The sequence below is a fragment of the Nomascus leucogenys genome, chromosome 8, assembly GCF_006542625.1.
Source record: "Nomascus leucogenys isolate Asia chromosome 8, Asia_NLE_v1, whole genome shotgun sequence".
Taxonomy (NCBI): domain Eukaryota; kingdom Metazoa; phylum Chordata; class Mammalia; order Primates; family Hylobatidae; genus Nomascus; species Nomascus leucogenys.
In genome coordinates this window covers 21,622,870-21,647,456 of record NC_044388.1, presented here as the reverse complement: position 1 = coordinate 21,647,456, position 24,587 = coordinate 21,622,870, and the positions used below count along the sequence as shown (strand labels likewise).

General features: G+C 39.4%; 1 protein-coding gene and 1 pseudogene across 9 annotated transcripts in view; one reads left to right on the top strand and one right to left on the bottom strand.

The window, feature by feature from the left end:
• OXNAD1 (oxidoreductase NAD binding domain containing 1) overlaps positions 1–24,587 on the bottom strand; it is an 87,609-nt gene that overhangs the window by 53,576 nt on the left and 9,446 nt on the right. For all 9 annotated transcript variants that reach the window (XR_004031292.1, XR_004031291.1, XR_004031294.1 and 6 more), the window contains 2 exons: positions 12,774–12,880; positions 4,269–4,410 (listed from right to left, as the gene is read on the bottom strand). Coding sequence is in view for 6 of the 9 variants with exons in the window: in XM_030816871.1 (XP_030672731.1) it covers positions 4,269–4,410; positions 12,774–12,880 (249 nt within the window). In the remaining 3 variants the exon portion in view is untranslated. The remainder of the gene's footprint in view (positions 1–4,268; positions 4,411–12,773; positions 12,881–24,587) is intronic.
• On the top strand, positions 23,123–24,097 carry LOC105740112 (annotated as a pseudogene).

Sequence of the window (24,587 nt, the reverse complement as noted above, 5' to 3'; positions counted from 1 at the left end):
TCCTTCCCTCCCTCTCTTGCTTGCCTGTGCAGTTCTCTCTTTATCTATAAGAATCAGAGTGAAAGAGACTGAAATAATTTTCTCCAATGGCCATCTCTGGCATGCTTAGTAATGACAACAAAGAAAGCCTCTAGGTTATTGTTTTTAGAAACCAGAGTATTTTCAACTCTAGAGTTGGCAAGAAAATGTGCCCCAGGGAAAGATAATACTCAAGAAGCCTGTCTTATCCTTGACGACAAAATAATCTTTGGTAGGTCTGTCTTCTGATTTGGTAGCATCCGGAAAGAATTAAAAGCCATCTTTGTCTTTTTGTTGATCAATAAAAACTGCGAAGGTAACACGAACACAAGACTCAAAGTACTGTACACTGTAATATGTAAGTGAATAAAAGGACATTACCTTCAATTACACAGCAATGTATCTAACTTTGGTATAGATTTTCTACTTGTGAAATAAACAACCTTTCTACAGCAACTGGAGCTGAGCACACAATAGCTGTCTAGAACCCTTTACCCTGCCAAGAGCTTGAGCCAAAGCAGATAAAATAAAGGAAGACGTTTATGGCACTTTATTCCATGTCTCAACGGTGCAGCCTGCTGCCACCCAGACACTCACGTGCCTCCACTGTCCACTCAAATGGCTTAATAAGACAAATCCTCAGGAGGAAAATAGCCACCTGAAAATGGTCCCAAGAAAAATCTGACTTCATAAAGGCTGTTTGCAACTCCCACTGGGCAGAGTAGAGCAGGCACTACAATTAGGATGTGCATTCAGGCAATAACACTTTGAGATTTTCTACAGCCTGCAAGAATAAGTTCCTTCATTGAAATGCCAATGAGGCATGAAACCAAGCAGGAAGCTGTGGACCGGGACCAGGTCAGGTCACGTGAGAAGCTAAGGATAACAGGGAGGATGGGGGAGATGTTCATGGCAGTAGGAACTGGGATGGCTACCCTTATTTCAACTCTGAGCAAGGGGCATGCAGACACTTCATTGCTCTCACCCCAGCAGCACATTTTAGCACCTCTAGGAGCAATCTAGAGCCAGTAATGAGTAGAAAATCCACAGAGACTCCAAAAAGCAATGAGGCAGCTGAGGCCACACTGACGGAGAGACTCAGAAGGTTGCAGGGTAAAAATGTGACAGGATACATTTACAATGGAAATGCCTACACAGGCATCTGAGGGTTATCCTGGACAGACACAACTTGATGTGTAAACCACAAGAATATATTGTGTTGCTCCTGCACATTTTAAAAAACTTATTTTAAAAATTTCCTTAATAGAAATCTTTTTCTTTTGGTATACGGTTCTATGAATTTTAACACACATATAGATCTGGGTAACAAGCATCAAAATCAAAACATATATTAGTTCCATCACCCCCTGAAAATATTCCCCTGTGCTATCAATCCCACCTGTACAGTCATCTCAACCCCAGTCAACCACTGATTTGTTTCCCATCATTGTATCTTTGTCTTCCAGAATGTGACAAAAATGGGATTTTACAGTATGTAACCTTTTGGAACTGCCTCCTTGCACTCAACCGAATGCCTCTGAGATTCACCCACACTGCTGCATGCATCAATAATTCATCTCTTTAATAGTCCCTTGTATGAATATATCACAAGTTATCCATTCACCTGCTGAGGGACATTTGGGTTGTTTCTAAAAGTTTTTAATAATTATGAATAGAACTGCTATAAATATTCATGTTATGCTTTTATATAAACATAGCCTTCATTTCTCTAAGACACTCAGAAGTGGTATTGCTGGGTCACATGTTAAGTGTATGTTTAACTTTATACAAAATTGCTAAAATGATTTCCAGATTGGCTGTACTATTTTGCATTCCTACTAGCAATATAAGCAATATACGAGAGTTCCAGTTGCTCCACATCCTTGCCAACGCTTGGTATTGTCAATATTTTTAATTTTAGACATTAGACTAGATCTGTGGTGGCATCCCACCACATATGGTTTTAATTTACATTTCCCTCAGGGTTAACGATGTTTGAACACCTTTCATTGCTTATTTGCCATCCTCATATCCCTTTTTACTGAAGTGTCTGTTCAATTCTTTGTCCATTTAAAAAAATCATGTTGCTTGTTTTCTTTTTGTTGACTTTTGAGATTTCTTTATATATTCTAGATTCAAGCCCTCTGTTAGATATCTGATTTGTAAATATTTTCTCCCAGTCTGTAGCTTGTTTTTAAATTGTGTTAAATGCCTTTTGTAGAAAAAGTTTTAATTTTGACCATGTCCTATCATCAACCTTTTTTTTGATGGATCTTGCTTTTGGTATTATGTTTAAGAATTTTACCTACTCTCAAGTTCCAAATATCTCCTGTTTTCTTATAGAACTTTTGTAGTACCATGTTTTACATTTAGATCTACAACCCATTTTGAGTTAATTCTGAATATCAAGTATGAGGTTTAGGTTTAGGTTGAAGGTTTTTGGTTTTTCATTTTTTTGTTTTTTGCATCTAGATGCAAAATTGTTCCAGAACTATTTGTTGAAAAGTTTATCCTTTTGCCATTCAATTTTTCCATTGAATCCAGCGCCTTTGTCAACAATAAAGTGACCATATATGTCAGTCTATTTCTGAACTCTTCATTCTGTTACATTATTTGATGTGTCTCTCTCCTTTCACCAATACCATACTGTTTTGAATGCTGTAGCTTTATCTTAGTCTTAAATTTGATTAATGTGATTCTTCTCACTTTATTCTTCTTTTTCAAAATTGTTTTAGCTATCCTAGGTCCTTTTTTGTTCCATATAAATTTTAAAATCACTTTGTCCATATCTATAAAAAATCCTGTTGAGGTTTTGATTATTGTTATGTTAAATCTATAAATCAATTTAAGGAGAACTGACTTCTTTACTATGTTGAGTTTTCCAATCTATGAACACAGTACATCTCTCTATTTACTCATGTCTTCTTTGATTTCTTTCATGGGATTGAAATGAACTGTGCTTTTTTTTGGACTATTTGCAAGAGGGTCCTACATTGGGGGATGGGCCAGACAGTATCCTAAGCTAGCTGGTTTTCACAACATAAAAGCTCTTTTCAGCTACTACAGGACAATTTAGTTCCTACAAACATGGTTTGCCTGTGTGATTCTTTGCGGCCTTCTCTCCTAACTGAACCTTGCTGCGTTCGGGCCTTCTACAGCCACAAAACTCAACGGTGTTTCCATACCCTCTTTTGCAAGCAAGAGCTGTTAAGTCTCACCCCCACTCCCTCGTGTATTTTTGTTGGTGCTCTATATAATTTGCTACTCTTGGCCTCTCTCCTCTACTTATTTCCATGTGGCTCCTACAGAAACCCAAAAATTCTCTGCAACCTTTAAAAATATACTACAGTGTGTTTCCAAGTTTTGCTGAAAATAGAGGTTTTGTTTTCTTTTTCCTTTGTTGATTTTCAATGATTTCCAGGAAACAGGAAAATGCTGTTTTTGAAGCCATATTTGTACTGGTATGTGTTTTTGGTAAAGAAGGTAAGAAAATGCCTGGGATGGGATGGAGGTTGTTGGTAAATATAGAAGACACTCTTGTAATGAAGAGGAAGTGAAAGGAAAAGGAAAAGGATAGAAAAAGCAGTAAGTGAAAAGGATAGAAGGGTCAAAAACTAAGACAATGAGTAACTGATCTGTTCTGAGCTCATTCTTTGTTATCAGAGTTCTAGTAGGTAATGACAGGCAGCTTCTGTAGGATTGTGTTGAGCCCTGTGGTGAAATAAGAGTTATTAACAGCAGTCAAATTGGATTCTCTTTCAGAATCCCAAGTGAAGAGCTTTCCAGACACTGAAATGGAGAGGCAATGGCACCGTGGATTTAGCTGTGCTCACCTCTGGGAAGAAGCAGTACTATGTAATCAGATAGTTTCCCCTCCAAAGTGACAGAATAATAATTTAATTCCCTTTATTTAGGATGGTTAGGACAAAATAATCTGATTTATAGATTTACCATTTACATGACACAGAAAGCCAACTTTTTAGAACTTGTCTAAAATATAAAATATTTTAATTCGAAAGCAGTATTCAACTGAATACCGTTTGGTGACCCAGAAAATACTTCCAGATTCCCAAAGTCTCTGACTCATACTTAATGCATCAAAGTTTCTTTGACCTGTCTTAGAAGCTCTTTGTGGGCATGTACCTTTTACTCAAGCCCAGGTTTCTTAGGTGAATCAAATGAGCTTAACACAAATTTTGTGGGTGGCAGAGATTCCCAGATCATTGCGTTTAAACAGGCAGTTTGCTTACCGTATTGTGAACCCAGAGGGCAGGAGGGTGGTTCGTATATTTCACTGCCAATTCTATCACTCTCTCTTGTTCTAGCAGTCTGGGACTGGAGCATATTGAAAACCCACCAACCACAGAGACTCCTGGAATAAAGAAATCAACCCTAAAAAGAAAGCCAAATAAATGATTATTGTTGAAGCAATTTTAAAAATTGGTAAATTAAACAAAATTGACAAACCTTTGCAAGACTATGAAAAAAATTACTAAAATCAAGAATAAAAGAGGAGATATCATCACAAAGCTTACAGAAATAAAAAGAATTATAAAGGAATTCCATGAACAACTATATGCCAAAAAATTAGCTAACTTACATGAAATGCACACATTCCTAAAATGACATAAACTACCAAATCTGACTCAAGAAGAAAGAAAATCTGAGCAGACCCATAACAAGTTAAAGGATTGACTTAATAATTTTAAAACTTCCCACAAAGAAAAGCTCAGGCCCATGCCAGGTGCAGTGGCTCACGCCTGTAATCCCAGCACTTTGGGAGGCCAAGGCAGGTGGATCCCCTGAGGTCAGGAGTTCAAGACCAACCTGACCAACATGGTGAAACCCCGTCTCCACTAAAAAAAAAAAAATACAAAATATTAGCCAGGCATAGGGGCACATGCCTGTAATCCCAGCTACTTGGGAAGCTGAGGCAGGAGAATCACTTGAACCTGGGAGGCGGAAGTTGCAGTGAGCCAAGATTGCGCCATTGCACTCCAGCCTGGGCGACAAGAGCAAGGAAGAAAAAAAAAAAAAGGCTCAGGTCCAGATGGCATCCTGTTAAGTTCTATCAGACATTTAAAAATTAATACGAATCCTTCAAAATCTATTCCAAAAACAGAAGAGAACACTTCCTGACTCATTTTATGAGGCCAGTATTACCCTCATACCAAAGCCAGACAAAGACATTGAAAGAAAACTACAGACCAGTATCCCTTCTGAATTCAGGTACAAAAATTCCAGGAATACAAGGTTGGTTTAACATCTGAAAATAAATAAATGTAATACACCACTCAGTAGAATAAATGACAAAACCCACATGATCATCTCAATAGTCAAGAAAAGACATTTGACAAAATCCAACACTTTTTCATAACAAAAATACTCAACAAATTAGGAATAATTGGGAACTTTCTCAACCTGATAAAGGGCACCTACAAAAGATCCATAGCTAACATCCTACTTAATGGTGAAACGCTGAAAGTTTCCCCCTAAGAGAAACAAGATTAGGATGTCTACTTTCACCACCCCAACTCAACATTGTACTAGAGGTTCTAGCCAAAGTGAGTAAACAAGAAAATGAAATAAAACATATTCAGAACAACTAACATCCTACTTAATGGTGAAAGGCTGAATGTTTCCCCTCTAAGAGAAACAAGATAAGGATGTCTACTTTTACCACTCCAACTCAACATTGTACTAGAGGTTCTAGCCAAAGTAAGTAAACAAGAAAATGAAATAAAAGGCATTCAGATTGCAGAGGTGGAAGCTGTAGATGGTACGCTGTCATATATAGAAAATACTAATGTATTCACTAAAAAGATATTAGAACTAATAAATTCAAATAAGTTTGCAGGATACAAGATCAACAGACAAAAATCAGCTGTATCTCTATACACTAGCAATGAACAATCCAAATGTGAAATTTAGAAAACCAATTACACTTATAATAGCATAAAAAAGAATAAAATAATTGGGAAAAAATTTAACAAAATAAGTGTAAGACTTACACAGTAAAAACTACAAAACCCCATTGGAAAAAAATTAAAGATCTAAGTAAATGGAAGCATATCCCATGTTCATGGCATGGAAGACTTAAATATTGCTAAGATGGCAATACTCCTCAAATTGATCCACAGATTCAATGCAATACTTACTAAAACCCCAGGTGTTTTCATTGTAGAAATTGACAAGTTGATCATAAAATTCATATGGAAATTTGAGGAACCCATAATCATCAAAACAATCTTGAAAAAGAAGGTTACATTTGTAGGACTCACATGTCCTGAATTTCAAAAGTTACTACAAAGCTACAGTAATGAAAATGCTGTTGTACTGACATAAGGACAGACATGTAGATCAATGGAAAAGAACGGAATGTCCAGAAATAAAGCCTTAAATTCATGGTGAATTGATTTTAGACAAGGGTGCCAAGGCAATTTAATGGCAAAAGAACAGTCTACTCAACAGTGGCACTGGGAGAACTGAATAACCACATACAAAGAATGAATTTGGACCTCTATTTCACAATATATACAAAAATTAAGTCAAAACAGAGCAGAAACTTACATGTAAAAGCTAAAATTATAAACTCTTAGAAGAAAACACAGGAGTAAGACTTCATGGCAATGGCTTAAAGGGTTGGAAAAAAATAGAGAAAACAGATTTCATCAAAATTTAAAACTCTGTGCTACAAATGTTATCTTCAAGAAAGTCAGGGCTGGGCACAGTGGCTCACGCCTATACAAATCCCAGCACTTTGGGAGGCCGAGGTGGGCGGATCACCTGAGGTCAGGAGTTTGAGACCAGCTTGGCCAACATGGTAAAACCCCGTATCTACCAAAAATAAAAAAATTAGCTGGGCATGGTGGCAGATGCATCTGTAGTCCCAGCTACTTGGGAGGCTGCAGTAGGAGAATCACTCAAACCCGGGAGGCAGCGGTAGCAGTGAACCGAGATCGTGCCACTGCACTCCAGCCTGGGCGACAGAGTGAGACTCCATCTCAAAAAAAAAAAAAAAGTTAAGAAGACAATCTACATAATGGGAAAAATATTTTTAAATAATATATCTATTAATATTAAGGTTCTTGTATTCATATTATATAAAGAACTCTTACAATTCAGTAATAAAGAGACAACCAAATAAAAAACTGACAAAATACTTTTAATTAATATTTCTTCAATGAAGATATATAAATGGCTAATAAGCACATGAAGAGATGTTCAACATCAATAGTCATTAGGGCAATGTAAGTCAAAATCATAATGAGCTGCCACTTCACACCCACGTGGATGGCTATAATCAAGAGACAAACAATAGTCTTAGGGTCTGGAGAAATTGGAACACCTATACATTGCTGGTGGGAATGTAAAATGGCACAGCCACTCTAGAAAACAATTTAGTAGTGCCTGAAAATGTTAGAGTTAGCATATGACCCAAAAATTCCATGCCTAGGTTTAGACCCAAGATAGGTGAAACTATATGTTCACTCAAAAACTTGTACATGAATGTTCGTGGCAGCATTATTCACAATAGCCCCAAAGTGGAAACAATGTAAATGTCCATCAGCTAATGAAGATATAAACAAAATGTGGCATATCCATACAGTGGAATGAAGTACTGATACAGGCTACAACATAGATGAACCCTGAAATCATGTTAAGTGAAAGAAGCCAATCACAAAAAGACCACACACTGTATTGTATGATTCCACTGGTATAAAATGTCCATAAGAGACAAATCCATTGACAGAAAATAGATTAGTGGTCATCTAAGGCGGGCAGGAGGATAGGGAATGAATAATAATCATTACAGAATTTCTTTCTGGGATAAAAATGTTCTAAATGTGATTGTGCTGATAGCTGCACAACTCTGTTAATATACTAAAACCTTTGAATTGTACACTTTAAATATTTGAATTTTATATGAATATATCTCAACATAACAGTCTTTTTAAGTTTTAAAAAGTATGAAAAAAGGGTCAAGAAAAGCAACAAAAACTCTCCCACTAGCATTTGACAGACTTAATAGGCTGATATGGCCTCTGAGTTACACAAGTCTTAACGTTTCCTTCTTTTCTTCTAACCACATCCTGTAGTCTAGAACTCCTGGGTTTCAAGCTTTCAATAATTCTATGCCACAGAAACCCTTTTTTGGTGAGGATTCTAGGAAATGCAATAAACCTAGTCACATACCAAGAAAAATGTATTGGGACATAGAACCACAAAAAATTCTCATCCCCGTATCTGGGAAACATAAACATCCAATCTAGGTGTTTCACAGCCATCACAAGAGCAAAAAGTATCATCCTTCCCCAGTTGCTTACCTACATACAGGCCTAAAAGGAAAGCAAAAGATGTTCTCTAATCTGATCTATGACCTTAAAAAAATATTCTCCTGCAGTCTATGACCTTACATTTCCAGTCATTTATTATAAGTCTTTAAAAACCAGTTCTGGATTGGAAGTGCTCCAGAAAAGGTCTTTAGCCAACTTTAACCTATTTTCACTTGACTCTTTTCCATGAGTACTTTAACTTTCTTTTCATTTCTGACAAGATAAAAATTTAAAAGACTATCGTTAGCATTTGTTAACACAGTTGCTATATGCTATCACAGAGGAGGTATACAAAAATCTCCATTATTTCCATGTTTAAAAAATAAATACATTAATGAGCTACTTTTGCTGCTTCATCTCCTGAACTACAGTGCCCTCTGCTGCTCAATGCTGATGAAGACCATTCTCTCAGTTGAATGAAAGGGAACCCTCTTCTCTAGTAACTCTGGAAAGCTACCTTTGGAAAAAAAGGACTCCATTAAAAAATACAGAAGAATTTAAGTTACATAAAAACTTCATCTGAATGGATTTAAGAAAATATGCATAATACATATTTCATAAAACATCTGTCCAAGAAAGAATTAAACCTTAAACACACACCTTTAAAAATGTCCTTTGCAGGATGAGCACTCTTGGAGCCATGAGTTAAAGCCCTTACTATATACCCAATGAGTGAGTGTATGCAGAAGGAGCCTAGGCGCACGGTGAAGCAGTGGATGTCCACATCCAACCATGACATACCAGGCAGCCAGGTCCTGTCCACAAAGGGAGCCCCAGTGCCAAGCACACAGCAGCTATATACTATGAGATCCCAGAACTCTTTAGTCCTTGCCTACAGTTCTCAGAGGCCCTCACTCATTGACTTAATGCAAACATCAAAGAGAGCACCTGCCTACCATATACAGGCACTGTGGTACTTGCTGGAGGTACAAAGATGCACATATGTCTTAGTTGCTGCCCTCAATGAACCCACTCTAAGAGGAGAAAAATTAACAAATACATACAATTAAATGGGCAATGATAAAATCTGCTTAGCGTAGCGAGGCAAGGCAGAGGAAGGAGGAGTCAATTCTACCAGGAGTACAGGAATTAAGAAAGACCACAGAAGAGATGCCCTTTAAACAGTCTTAAAAGACACACAATGCTTACCAGATAAGCAATGGGGGAGGACACAGTTTGAAAAAAGATGCCAAGGAATACAGTGCTATGTTATGTGCAGTCCTGTGAGAATCAGGGCTGCCACACATGCTCATGTAGGTTGAAGGATATTATCTATCTACAGTGTGGCAGCCCTGCTCAAGGGTGGGGGTAAAGTCTTATTTCTCTAATCTTGCTCCTCCAGTGTTTCTTCTTGGTGTTCTCTTTCTCTCGGCAGGGCTCAAAGTTGCTTTCTAGCAGCTAAACTTATGTTATCTTGTAGAAAGTCAGACACACTAGGACCAGGAATTCCTTCCACTCTGTGAAAATGCTTTGGCCTTACTTCCCCTCAGGAGGCACGCTATACCCAGCCAAGTGTGGACTGAGTACTGACTGGGCCATCAGTGGTGACATGGTGGTGATGAGCTCCCACTCCTGCCTGGCCTGCCACTCTTCCAATCAACAGCTTCAGTGCAGGGAAACTGACCAAGGAGATAAGAATTGGAATCTGTCCCCTGGGCCTTATCAGCACATATGATCTAACTGAATGAAATACTTATTAGCAATAACAAAAGCTAAAATCAAACAAATAAAGTTAACATTAGGCATTATGCTAAACACTTTAAATATCCCAAAACGTAGGAATACTACTGCTCCCTCTTTGAAGATATGAGAACTGAAGCCCAGACAAATAAGGAAACTGACCACACCACAGAGCTAGCTGGTAGAAAGCAAGCATGTGAGCTGAGCAGTCTCCAGGGCACTAGGCGACAATACACTGCTACCCACAGTAGCGTAACCAATGCCAGAGGCAGGCAGTGAGCACCACAGCCAAATGTGAATCTAGAAACTCAGGGCAGCTGCATACTGTGTGAGGACTAGTGGTGGCATGCTCCAGACCCAAGCGCGAGTGCCAATCTTTCCACCCCAAGAGAGGAGGAATTCTGGTCAAGGGTGGGCCTCACCAAGGAGCTAGCAAGTGGTAGGCCTACTAGTAAGATGAACCAAGAAATTCAACCCTGCTCATGTGAGAAATATTTTGAGGTGGTTCTGCCTTTGGCCTTTCTCTCGGGATTGGATTGCTAGAGTTCTTGGAACTGGTTTATTGCTACAGGAACCAGCCCTCTCTGCAAGGACCAGTAAGAACACAGTATAGTGCAAAAAGAGCCCCTTGAGGCCTATATCTGATCTATGCTGAAGGTGTCTACATGGAGATCTGTGGCCAAAGCTCCAGCTAGTCACAGACAACATTATTTAGTTAGAGTTGTGCCTGGAACCTCATTCTCAGAGTTTGGTAGGTGTCAGAGGAAGTCACCAGTCAAAAATTCAGAGATGTGGAATCATGGCCCAATCTCTTACCCCAAAGATAAGCCCAACAGCAACCCTCTCCTTGATTTCTAGCAGCTCTCCAGTCTGATAATCCTAACTACACAAACTGCATGGCAGCCACATCCTCACTCCCTCTCCCTAATCCTTGCCCTCTTCTCCAAAGTGCCACATGGCAGTTACTACCAAGCTGGATGGTCTGAGACAGCCTAGAGCACAAAGCCATTCAAGCAACAGCATGGAAGGGACAGACACCGCCAACCTCAGCAAAATGGCCATTCTGTAACCATAAGGTCATATATCAAAAGGAACTCACAACCCCTAGAACCATAAATCAATGGTAAGGGTAAAATCTGTTGAAAGAGGAGGGCCCAGGGGCCTGGAATGAATGCTGATCAACACCTAGGAGGGAAAGCGTCACCACTACCAGCCAGTGATCCTTACCTGCCAGGTCCGACCTCCGAATAAGTCTGACAGGCACATATGAAAACCAGGCCTAAATTCAGTGCAATGGCCAAATCCATTCATTGGGATGGTATACATGACACCAACCCCAAATCATTTCATCTTGAGAATCACAGTAGGACTCTATTTCTACAAATATCACTAGGGAATGAGGACATTTTCTTATCAGGTAACTGAGGTTAGCGAGTGCATTACACGTGCAGACACACCATGGTGGCAGCACAATAACCAATGCACAGGCTTTTACCTAACCAGGAGGCTGGGTCTGAGTCTTGGCAGGATTCAGAGTTGAAAGCACAGAGACAGTGCTTTGCACAGGACACAAACATTTCCACAGAAAGGAAATATGGAAAACAGATCATTACAATTAAAGTTTCCACTTTTCAATATAATGACTGCTAAACCATTTTTGAAGGGTAAATATGTTGCCCACCCCCTAAAACGGGCAAAATGCATTTAATGTGTATCATTGAACATGTGCAAAGATTGCAGTAAATTGCTTCACAAACCCAAATTATTGCAATCAGCATCTTGTTTTCTAGTTCTAAATTCAAAGGCAAACTATTAACACACAAGACTGCTAACTCTTGCTATTATCACACTTGCTATTATCACACATCCTCCTTCTAACAAAACCACATTTCCAGATGGACTGCCAAAATTAGTCAAGTGACTCCTAAGAAACACTATCAAGACTGACATGCCAGAAATTCATTTAGAAATGAATGCTTTATTTAAATAAAGGACACACACACCCAAACACACCTTTCCTAGGGAAATTCAAGTTGCTTTCTTTACAATTGAACTTGAATTGAAGCTCAGGGAGGCCCCATTCGGAGGAAATGTTACCCAGTCAGCATGCTGATCAGTCCCGAGTCAAATGGGACAGACTTATGATTTGTGTGGGGGTTCTGGGGAGCTGGGCCTGACTGGGGAATCCTGATAACAAATTAGGCGAAGTATTTAAATTCAACCCAAATAAGGTACATATGATAGACGAATTCAGTCAAGAGGGTAGTAAGCCCTGTGATGACGTCACTAGTTCCTCTTCTCTTCAGGATACCTACCTTGTTTACTCTGCATTGGACACAAAGACGACTACTTTTTAAAAACCTATGAATCTCCTGCGACACGTAACTCAAGGAGATTAGATTACTGAAGTGCATTCTGTTAGCAACCATTCCTGAAGAGTGTAATTATCAGAGCTGTCAGTTCCATGGGCCAGAACTAGCTTTGTTTGAATGTGGAAAACACAAGACAGCAATTTTCATATATGACTGAGGGAGCCACGGGCTCAAAACCCAAGTGGGCTCTGAGGCCAGGAAAGGAATCAGACCCTCTGTGCCAACAAAGGCTCACCCTGAGCAGATATGATTTAGAATTCCTCTTCCTCAAGGGAATGGCTAGCCTTTTCCAGAAGAAAAAATAATCCCTTCTATCTGATGGAACCTTCTTGAACATACATACTTGGAACACAGAAAAGTCACTTACCACTGGCCAGCTTTAAAGGAAAAGTCTTGATCAGCAACAAGCAAGCGGAGGCTCTTCACTGACGGTGACTCACTGGCAGCTCCACACACCTTAGCTGCTGACACAATCTAAAACCAAAAGATGAACTGTGGCTGAGGTTAGTGCGTACACAGCACAAGGGACAAATAAATGGTGGCATCCTGAGAACTAAGGTTTCTGAAATCTACGAAGATGTGGTTTTTGAAAATTGCCAAACAAAGTAAAACACCCTTTGCTTTAGTTCAGCCTACCACCATGTGAATACATTTTAAATAACTTTTTTTTGAGAGACGTGCTATCATACTAATTTAATTTTATCCTACATTCAAAAATCATCTATTCAAGGGATCATTTAACCAGCATTTATTTGATGAGTATCCACAATGTGCTGTGCACTGGGCTAGGCACTCTGGGAAGAGCTCAGGGAATTGGAACTCTGTAAACAAGCCAGGGTCTTATCAAGGAGCTGCCATTAAACTATCCATCAGTACTGGGCAAAGTGAGGCCCACTCTTGCTTCTGGGGTTGTAAGGAGTCCACAAAGAGCTAATTTCAGAAATCAAAAGCAGGCACTTAGAAACTTTAACAATTTCACAGAACAATCTTGTGCCTGTTGAGTCTAGTAACAGAAAACAAAATGGGTTTGCATTCTTCATGTCTTTGTTTTTAATTAATTTTCAAATTCATTTTTTATCATACGATATTTTATAAGATGGAAACAGTTCACAACCTTTAACAACAAAAAAGCCCTTCCCTACAGATAATTTGAGAAGCACTATTTTTACATGATGTATCTGATTTCTGAAAGCCTTGAATAGGTTTGACTCGGGAGCTATGCAGGTATGTGCCATTCATGGCTCAACACCCCTCAAATTCAAAAGGTCTCTATTTCCTTTATTCTTTCATCTGCTTTGTGTTTCTTTGTCCTGTAAGCCTGGGACATCTTCACAAGCAAAGAAAAAAGACAACATGACTCTTTCCTCAACCTGCTATGTCTGTTCATCTCTACTTGTGGCAGAAAATCACCAACTAACCAAAATATAGCCCTCTCCTTGGAAAGTGTGACCTTCACAGCTCCACCAAAGGGTGCTTTGGAAATCTGTCAAGGTCAATGAACATCCCATCCTAATGCTAGCTCATGCAGGTCCTCTACTCCAATAGGACTACTAAATCTCATCAAACTATTAGTGGAGACCATTTCAAAAATCCACTGGACAATTCTCATGATGGATGGTGGTCTCTCTCACCACCTCAAAGTATCTTCTAGTATTATCTACCTTTCTCTCCCTCCTGCAAAATCCCTAACCTTTCTTTCTCCATATTTTTGTCAACCCTCTCTTCCTCCTCTCCTAAAAATCAAGTGGGGTAATTTTCCATTACTGACCCTCTACCTGCACTCTTGGTCCTAGTCCTGCCTACTGTCTCGGAAACACTGCTCCATCAGCAACCACCAGCCCTTTCCTTCATGTTCAAGTTTCCTCCCTTTAGTACATTCCTGTTTCATCAAAGATTACATCTAATGCCATTTGCAATTCAAAGCAATTCAGCAACAAAATAAAGTAAGCAGCAGAATATGGCTGTTAACAGCATGGGCTCTGCAGCTGGACTGCCTGGTATTTAGTCCTGGCTCTACCGCTTACCAGCTGTGTGACTCTGGGCAAGTTACCTAGCCCCCGCAGCTACAAAATGAGAATAATACCACCTATACCTCATAGGGTTGCTGGGAGGATTAAATGAGATAATACTGACAAAAGTACTTACAACACTGCTGGCCCACAGAACTCATTAATGTTGGTTATAATGTACAGTCATGTGCTGTGCAACGACATTTTGGTCAACGACAAAGCACATATAGAAAGTGATCCCATAATACCAGATTTTTACTATTTTTCTATGTTTAGACACACAAATATCATTGTGTTACAAATGCCTGAAATATTCAGTACAGTAACATGCATACAGGTTTGTCCTCTAGGAAAAATAGGCTATACCATTTAGCCTAAGTGTGTAGTAGGCTATCCCCTCCAGGTTTGTGTAAGTACACTCTATGTCTGCACAATGACAATCAGCTAATGACACATTTATCAAAACATCCCCATCAGCAGGCAACACATGACTGTATCTCATTGTCTTAATTAAAATTAATTAGCATGTTTATATTATATATTACATTTTATTCATTTATAACTATATATGCCACCATACCAATGCTTTTGCACCAGGGCCTTAAAGATTGAGCACTGAACATCTCAGAGAGACTGCTCACATGGACAAGAAACTGCAGTGTGGTGGCATGTTTTTACCAGTGCAAACGTAAAAGCCATACTGTCTTGAATATATTTTAGAAATCCTGCCTTTCGTCTCTTCCTCTACTGAGACAATCAGCTCTTCTTTAGCCCACAGAATCTTCCCTTTTTCCTTGATGCTCACCTTAACCACAGGTAACCTAGCTTCGGTGCTCTTGCAACTTCTCCTTTGACAGCTGGTTGGGGTCTTTCTGAACAACCAAACTCAATGTCCAGTCTCAGTTCTCACCCTCCCTGACCTCCCTGAATTTGGTATTTTCCACACTGACGCATTCTCCTTGCCTGGAACAGCCATATTGAACTTTTCAGGTGCCCTCCTGTTATCACTGACCTGGTCTTTCTCCTTTACCATTCCTTCTCTCACTTTTTCCATAGGAGCTTTCCCTAAACTGCCTTGCTCCTACTCCCTCTGCCACTCCAGGTTGAGGCCCTCAAGGACTCACAGACTACTACTCTCCTCCTACCTTCTGCTGACAACTCATTACTTTTCTGCCAATCACAAGCTGACATCAACACTCCCCATAAGTAACAACAGCCAATGCCTGAGGAGCATTTATCTCAGGTATATACCAGATGCTAGGTTAAACATTTTATGTGCATTCATTCATTCAGTTGACATGAATAATCATATTATATCCCAAGAGGCAGTGTTGTTATCCTACATCTTGCAGATGAGGAAACTGAAAGATTCAGTAACTTGCCCAAGATCACCTAGCTAGGAATTGCGGATTCAAATCCAGGTTAGCTTGACCCTCCCTAAATCATCTGATGGTTCTGCTCCAAAGGTAAACTCACTTATGCCATACAACGAAATCCACCAAAGTCATTCCTTCCACGAACACTTACTGAGCACGGTGCCTGAAACTGGGAACAGGGTATGCAGAGATGGAGAAGACTGCACCTACCCTCACAGAGCCTTGCAAAATCAGCTTCTTTCCATTACCAGGTATTCAATTATGGATGCATCTTGGACTCAACACAGTCAATTACATTTTCAGTTGATATACAAACACACATAAACTTTGACTCTTTCTGGTATACTGTCCCTAACACAGCCAAATTCCATAAATTTGGCTCATGTTTTTTCTTTCCCTTGCCTACCTGCCATCACCCTAAGCTGAGAATTTCTTTCTTCTCACTTGAACTACTACCTTGGTCTCCTTCTTGTGTTTCTCAAAGCAGCCAACGGGCAAATATTCCTAATGTTCCAACCTCACTGAGTTACTCTCCAGCTTAAAAACCTTAAATGGCTCTCTACCACTCAATCACTGAAAAAAAAAAAAAAAAAAAAAAAAAGATAAAAGTCCTGTTTAACTCATACAAACTTGGAACTCCTCAAGGATCACTGTGCTTGTGGTTTTTCGGCCAAACTGGACAACCTGCTGGTCCTCAAAGGTACCTAACACCTGCCCTTCCCCAAAACCCTACCTAGGTCATTCAGCATGTGCCAAGCTCTCTCAGTTCTACCAAACTTCTGCTCACCCTTCTAGGCCCTGCTCAAGTAACACCCCCTGCCTGAGGTCCTCCCTCTTCTCTTCATACTCTCAACTCTACCAATATAATGTTTTTGCCTTTCTGACCATATTCAGCACATATTAGTCAACTCCCTAGATGAAGCACAGGGCCCAACACATAGTAAGGCTCAGTAAGTATTTGCAGAATGAATAAAAACTTGAACTTCAAGTCACTTAAAATAGTTTTCCAGAACAAAGATTGGTAGAAATGCAGGAGCACTTTTTTTTTTCTTTAAGCTGGGTGGATAGGGGAAGAGAACACTACAGAAAATCCAGATTCACGTTTAAAAGTATGGGAGAGTTCAGGGAGAGCAGAGATTTATTTAGTAGAACTGGTATTTTCCTTTGTTTGCCACACATTCTTTTTTAAGTATCTTATTACAAAGACAAGTAATGAGAATCATCAGAGGTCTCTATTACTTCGTTATTCTACCCTTTTCTTACATTTACAAAAGTATTTTGGGAGGCTAAGGCAGGCGGATAGTTTGAGCCCAGGAGTTTGAGACCAGCCTGGGCAACATGGCAAAACCCTACATCTCTACAAAAAAAATTACGAAAATTAGCTAGGCATGGTGGCACACCTCTAGTCCCAGCTACTGGGAAGGCTGAGGTGGGAGAGCCTGGAGGTCAAGACTGCAGTGAGCCAAGTGAGACCTTGTCTCAAAAAAAAAGAAAGAAAGAAAGGTTATTTTATAAACATTCATTTTTTTTCTTTTGATATAATAATCTGTTAAAATACAGCCTAGAGGTAGATTATTTCATTTCTGACAGCTTAACTGGCATGTGTTAAATTCCTTAACAAAACTAGATAGGTAGCAGAATTTCAGCTAAGATACCCGAGAATGCGTCACGATCAAGTGCTAGGCTATGTGAAATGGAAGCATTAGTCATTTTCCAATGTCCAAATGTAAAATTCAATGAGGAAGGATACAAGCTATACTTTCTATTAAGCCATATTTTCATTTGGATGGTGTCTATGACCAATTATTGGTATGACAGGCTAAGTATCCCTTACCTGAAATGCTTGGACCAGAAGTGTTTAGGATTTCAATTTTTTTTCAATTTTGGAATATTTGCATTATACTTATAGGTTGAACATCTCTCATGTGAAAAGCTGAAATCCAAAATGCTCCAATGAGCATTTCCTTTGAGTGTCATGTCAGTACTCAAAACGTTTTGGATTTTGGAGCATTTCAGATTTCAGATTTTTGCATTAGAGATACTCAACCTGAAATACAAACAGTAATGTACTTACTGCTATTTATCCTAACAATCTGGACAAAATTGTTATATCTATATCTGGAACACAAAATACCCTGCACAATTCATTATTTTTAAAGACATGCTTCCCTATTACTATTTTATTTTGCTTAACACAAATGCTGTATACTATATGGATTTCTAGCAATGTGGATTAAAAACATCAACGAAATCTTTTTGAAGACCACATATTTATTTTACTCCAAAAGCTAGTTCATATAATTAGGACCTGTAATTGTGGCCCTTGTTACATGCTATTCTTTTATTGGATAGGCAAAACATAGTGAAGAAACTATGTATTTTATCATTTGTACTGGCTCTTATACTTAATGGATCAAAAGATTTCACAACTGAAACCTCAACTATCCATGTCCTAAGTTAAAACACATGGCAGGAAATGAAGTTTTCCATAAAACAACATTTATGCTTTTCCAGCGTTCAGTAAAATAACAATACATTTGCCAATTTTACCAGTACACATGTTTAATGCTTAGGCAGAGTCAGCATCTAAAAGGAAATTCCATCACACTTGTTTAAAAAGCTGGTTTTATGTAGGATATTTTGATGTTACCGCTGGTGCAAAAGTCTCTGTACAGGAAATAGGTATTTCTTTGGAAACCTGGCTAGCTTTCCCTGTTCACTCCTGTTCATTCATTTTCTGGCTTAAAAATTTAGGCAAAGCCATGACTAGAGATGACCTAAAACAAAAATGTAGGTATGGTTCAGAGAATTTCAGAATTAAAGGAAACTTTAGTCATTATCAAGAATCACATGCCATTTTACACATAAAGACACCAAGACCCAGGGACATTATTTAAATGGTAGCAGAGTATCAATCTGATGTGTAGGAATCTGACTAGAAGCAGATTTTACTTAAGTGATTTACTAACAAAGGTAGACACAAAATTCTCCGTCAACCACACAATTTAATTTCTTAAATGGCTTATGCTGGTTAACACTATGCCCTAGAATGACAAGTAAACTCACTTTACTCCTACCAAAGGCTAACCTGTCCACCTGGGCTGGTCTCCTCTCTGTCTTCTCAAGCCTTCCCTCCAGCAACTATCCTCTCTCCTGCATCACACCCTCTCTACCCTCCCCATCAGAACACACGAGCTCTAGGATCTCCCACCTCATGTAACATGTAACAACAACAACAGCAGCAAACACTTATAGACATCCTTACCATATGTCAGGCACTTTACATACATTCATTCACTCAGTCTTCACAACTCTAGAAAGCCGATATTATTATATCCCCATATGAGAAAACTGAGGTCCCAGAGCCAGTAAGGGGCAAAGCAGATTTAAATCCAGGCACTTGTGGTCTTTGCTGCTTTTCAAAATACAACAAACAAAACAAGCTTCTCCTTTAATCCAGCTTTCACCCCATTTCTCTGCTCCCATTAACATTACAACATTTCAAGAGTTACATATGGTCCTGTCTCCACTTTCTCATCTCCCATTCTCTCCTCAACACAATCTGATCAGGCTTTCACCCTCAGTAATGTACTAAAGCCAGTCATTCTGCTCACCCACTATCCACTTCGATAAATCCAATGATGACCTCTCAGCAGAATTCAGCATGGTTGGCTCCTCTCTCTTTCTTGAAATACTTTTCCCCCTGGCTCCAAGAACACTCTGCTGATCTCCTTCCTGTCTGGCTGGCCACTCCTTCTCCATCTCCTTTGCTGGCTCTTGCTCTTCTGCTTGGCCTCTAACTGTTGACACATGCCTGGGCTGAGTCCTGAATCCTCTTCCCTTACTCTCTACGTGGCCTCAACTTTTCATCCCTAGCAGTAAACTCTCATCTCACATGTCCAACAGCCTGTTTAATTTCCATTTCAAATTTAACACAGCCAACACGGAACTCTTTTTTTCTCCGGCACTGTGCTAGATACTATGATTACAGAGCTGCTAAACTGGGCCTTTCCCCAAGGAGCCTCCCTTTCTTTGTAGGCTTCAACTCACAGCAGAGTTAGTTACACACCCCTAGGGGCCAGAGGCCAGCTGCCAGGGCCATCAGACTATACTTCCTTGGGAGTTTTTCCAAGAGCTGTAGTCCAGCCCCCCAGATCCCCTACAACTACCTCCAGGCAGTGAGTGCCTGAGGTTTCTCTCCACCTGCTCTGCTGGTGACAGTGTGAAGCCAGGAGCATCAAGCACTGCTCATTCCAGGCTGGATCATCTCTAAAAGGTTCTTTGACCATCAAGCTCTAATAACCAAAGCAAATTACAGGAACAACTGTTGAGAAACAGTGCATGTTGAAAAGATGTCCCCTACCTCAAATTGAAGTGACCACTCTATCGCAATCTCCTTGAAATGCATCGGTGACGACCAGTAGAGAATTGTAAAGGTTAGCCTTGGGACACAGTCCACTCTGCAGCTAAGCAGACCATCCCATTCAAACCCAAGCCTCAGCAAGATCACAAGCATATTATAAGCATTGGAAAATCAGCACCTGGAACTGTAGGATCCCCAAAGGCATCTGCCCCAGGGGCCCAGCCATTTATTAACTAACCACTCTGCCATCAGCATCTCCCTCCTTTCTCATGCCTAGTAACACATTGCTCAATTAAGCCCTGTCCGTCTAAACAGAGTGTCATATTCTGCTGTAACATAAAGGAAAGCTGATTTTATTATCAAAGATCTGAGTTCAAGGACTGAGTCCTTGTCCCTTGAACAAGTCCTTTAAACTTAGGACAACAATATAATTTATCATTCAAGACAGAATAATTTTGAGAGTGAAAGTCAGTGCTATTACACCAGGAACGAGAGGCATAAACCAGGACTATTCCAGGCAAATGAGGAAGCAGGGTCATCCTATCTAAATCTTTGATTCTTAATCCCTTCATCTGTGAAATAGAAATTAAAATCCCTACATGTCCCTCCCAGAATGGTTGTGAGAATCAAGTACCAATCTGTTGTATAATCTGGTGCTTTGTAAACAAAAAGGCAACATACACATAAGATACTGTAGGAAAAAACACAGGCTTCTAAAAGCAATCTAGTACAATAGAAAAAGAATTAGAAAGATTTCCAAAATCAATTAGGTGCATAAAGTCTTCTGATCAGAGTCCCATTAAAAACTGAGCACACGAGCTTATCTATCATTTTCAATGCTGTAACCCCAGGATCTGGCCCAGGGTCTGGCACATTTCCAAATGAACAAATGAATGCATATGAATTAGTAATTTAAGAAATTCTTTCACTGCCAAACTCTCCCAACAAACTGATGAACAGAGCATATACTGCTCAGTAGGCCAACAGTCTATAGAGGCCAAGCACAGAATGACCCCCTCCAATAAAATTTGTCTTGCCTGAACAATCCTTACTGCATTACAGTATTTCTATCCTTATCTCCTTGACATTTCTAGGGTTACTCAGACTGCTTATTCTTTTGATTCTTAAGAATAAAATGAATAAAACTCGAACACAAACATTCCAATGTAATTCAATTCAGAGTTCAGTTTCCTCCATCAGCACAATCTCAGACTACTTACAGTTACAGTCCCAAGTAAGAAGCATAAACATCATAAATGGTCATTCAGTAAGCTTTCCAGAGGAAATACAATGCCCAAAACCAAAAGAACATTTCTGGGTGAGTATTCCATTTTCTGTTGACTCCAAGAGTAGCAACACAGTCCTTTAGCCTAGGAATTCTGAGCTGGAGCTTCCTTTCGCCACTGAGAGATACGTCCTAGGCCCTGCTTCCTCTTTGTAAAATCCAGATGACATCGTATCCTTAGGCTACCGCATGGATTTGAACTGAAGAGCAGATAACATGTGTAAAGTATACTCACTATACAAATTAAAGGCAAGAATGGAAGACGAGACTATGAGAAGCTGATCCAGTTCTGTTATGGCCAAACCTGAGGTGCCATTCATTTCAACGAGTCCAGGGTCCAGCCCCTACTCTATGGCTAGAAGCACCCTCAGGAGATTGGGGCGAGTTCCTAATGACCATATACTGCTGAGAAAGCCAGATATCATCTAGCTTTCTCCAGTTCCTCCCAACTTCGCAATTCTCATTCTGTATGGGAGAAGAGGGGAAATTAGAAACAGAAGAGGAGGGCCAGGAGCTGTGGCTCATGCCTGTAATCCCAGCACTTTGGAAGGCCGAGGTGGGCGGATCATGAGGTCAGGAGTTCAAGACAAGCCTGGCCAACATAGTGAAACCCTGTCTCTACTAAAAATACAAAAAAAGTTAGCCGGGCATGGTGGCAGGCGCCTGTAATCCCAGCTACTGGGGAGGCTGAGGCAGGAGAGTCACTTGAACCCGGGAGGCAGAGGCTGCAGTGAGCCAAGATCGCACCATTGCACTTTTAGCCTGGGCAACAAGAGCAAGACTCTGTCTCAAAAAAAAAAAAGAAAAAGAAACAGAAGAGGAGAAGAGATGCAACTAAAAATTTCCTGAAAGGTAGTACCACGATTGGATTTTCCTGTAATTTTCTGACTTGTGGGCACTAAAATTCTCAAGAGTTTGCATTAACTTTCTTTGTAGTTTACCTAAACTTGGCTCAAAATAACCCCCAAAAGTCCCAATAATTTTGTCCTATAAAATTCTGAAATGGAAGAAGGGCCGCCTTGCACCTTTTGCTGGCCCCGGGTCTCCCAGGACCTCATACAAGTGATACTCAGCTATATAGGACAGCGATTTACTCTACAAATCGCCAGGAACAAAAAAAATAAAGACCAGAAGCTGAGTTTTTACCCATTTCCTCTAAATGACAAAGAAACACTTGAAAAGTTGTTAAAAAAAAAAAAAATAGAAAGCAAGATTGATGGGTTTCTAGTAAATACCAGTTACTATGTAGTGACCATTTCACTCCTGACTTTCTTGACATCAGACGGGAGATTTGATGTTTAAAACAAAGTACAGTTCCAACAACTTTTTCCTCTGCCTGAAGACAATCAAGTAAAAGACCGTTCTTAAAAAAAAAAAAAAAATTCACAGAAGAAACAATTGGAAGATGAGAAAAAAGTATGCCTAAAAGCCAAATCAGAAAAATCACTTGTATTAAATGAGGCAAAGAAAAATATAGTTAACACAGATGTGCTCCCTAAACACGCAATTACTTGATTCATCTGCCTTGGTGAAGCCACCGGCTTCCAAATACAAGAAGCATACAAAATACATGTTAACTCTTTTCTTTTCGAGACAGAGTCTTACTCTGTTGCCCAGGCTAGAATGCAGTAGCGCAATCTTGGCTCACTGCAACCTCTGCCTCCCAGGTTCAAGTCAAAATACATGTTAACTCTTAAACTAGTTAAACAAGATTAACTAGGAAACCAGAATCTATCTTGGAAACATCAGTTAACTAAAATATGGATATAGGTGGTTTTCACACCTCTTCTGAGTATCTAAATTCTACAACTATTACTTTGATAATTTCAAATTCAGAAGGTATTCAACAGTCTTTGGAAACCCAAGAAGTGCTTGAAATAACTACCAATCATCTTGCTAATCCAAACTTTACAAATATTCCATGAAAATCAGGTCAGCACAGGATAATTCATTCTTATTTAGCACAATTAATCAAACAGTTGATTAAACACAAATAAATAATCTATTATTGCCATTTTTCTAAACCTGTAGTTAATTCTTCTATATCTGCCCAAAAAGAAACCAGGGAAATGGAAGACATAGACACTGAAGACTCCTTACATAAGGATGTAAACTATGGAACATTCTTTTCTTTTTTTTAGAGAGAGACAGGGTCTTGCTCTGCCACACAGGCTGGAGTGCAGTGGCACCATAAGAGCTTACATTAGTAACCTTGAACTCCTGGGCTCAAGTGATCCTCCTGCCTCAGCCTCCTGAGTAGCCAGGACTACAAGCATACCACTATGTCCAGCTAATTTGTAACTTCTTATAGAGACTGGGTCTTGCTATGTTGCCCAAGCTGGTCTTAAACTCCTGGTCTCAAGTGATCCTCCTGTTTCAGCCTCCCAAAGTGCTGGGATTACAGACACGAGCCACTGCACTCGACCACAAATTGAACATTCTTACTGCAGACAAGACACAACTAAAGAACATTTTTGGCAGAAAGTCTCTAAGCTACATTCCAAGATAACTCTTCTTGACCTACAAACAACAAACTATAGGTAGACTGAAGTCTTTAGAAGCTCTTATAAGACAGCCAAAGCAGGAAAACTGGTTATCTGAAGAAAATGTCAGATGATAAAAAACTGTTTTACAACAGAAGATGTCACTATGATATAGAGTAAAAAGGCTTTAAAGCTATGACTGTTTTATAAGCTTTCTCCAGCCAAATCAAACTTTATGTAAAGGGAACTTTTTCCTGTATAAAGTTCTGATCTTAAGGAACTATGAGAGTGCTCTAATGTTATCAACTGTATCCTGTTCTTAAAATGCTCATTTTTAGAAAAACTAGAGAGTTGTGCTGAAGAGAAAAACAGTTTTATTAGTTGATAATTTTCCAAATTAAAGTTAAAGTTCAGTGAATAAATGATATGATTCGGTCATAACATGAAAGAACATGGGCATGTTCAAAAGAACCTGAAACAGAAGTCAGGTTCAGCAATCAGTCCTGGTTTCACCACTGGCATATATGGCTTGGGCAAGTTACTTATCAAGACTGAAGCTCAGTTCCTAATCTATAAAATAAGAATATTTACTAGATCTCTAATAGTCTGTTCCTTTATAGTTCTTTCCCTTTTTCTTAAGATAATTTTGTTAGAATAGGTTTTCC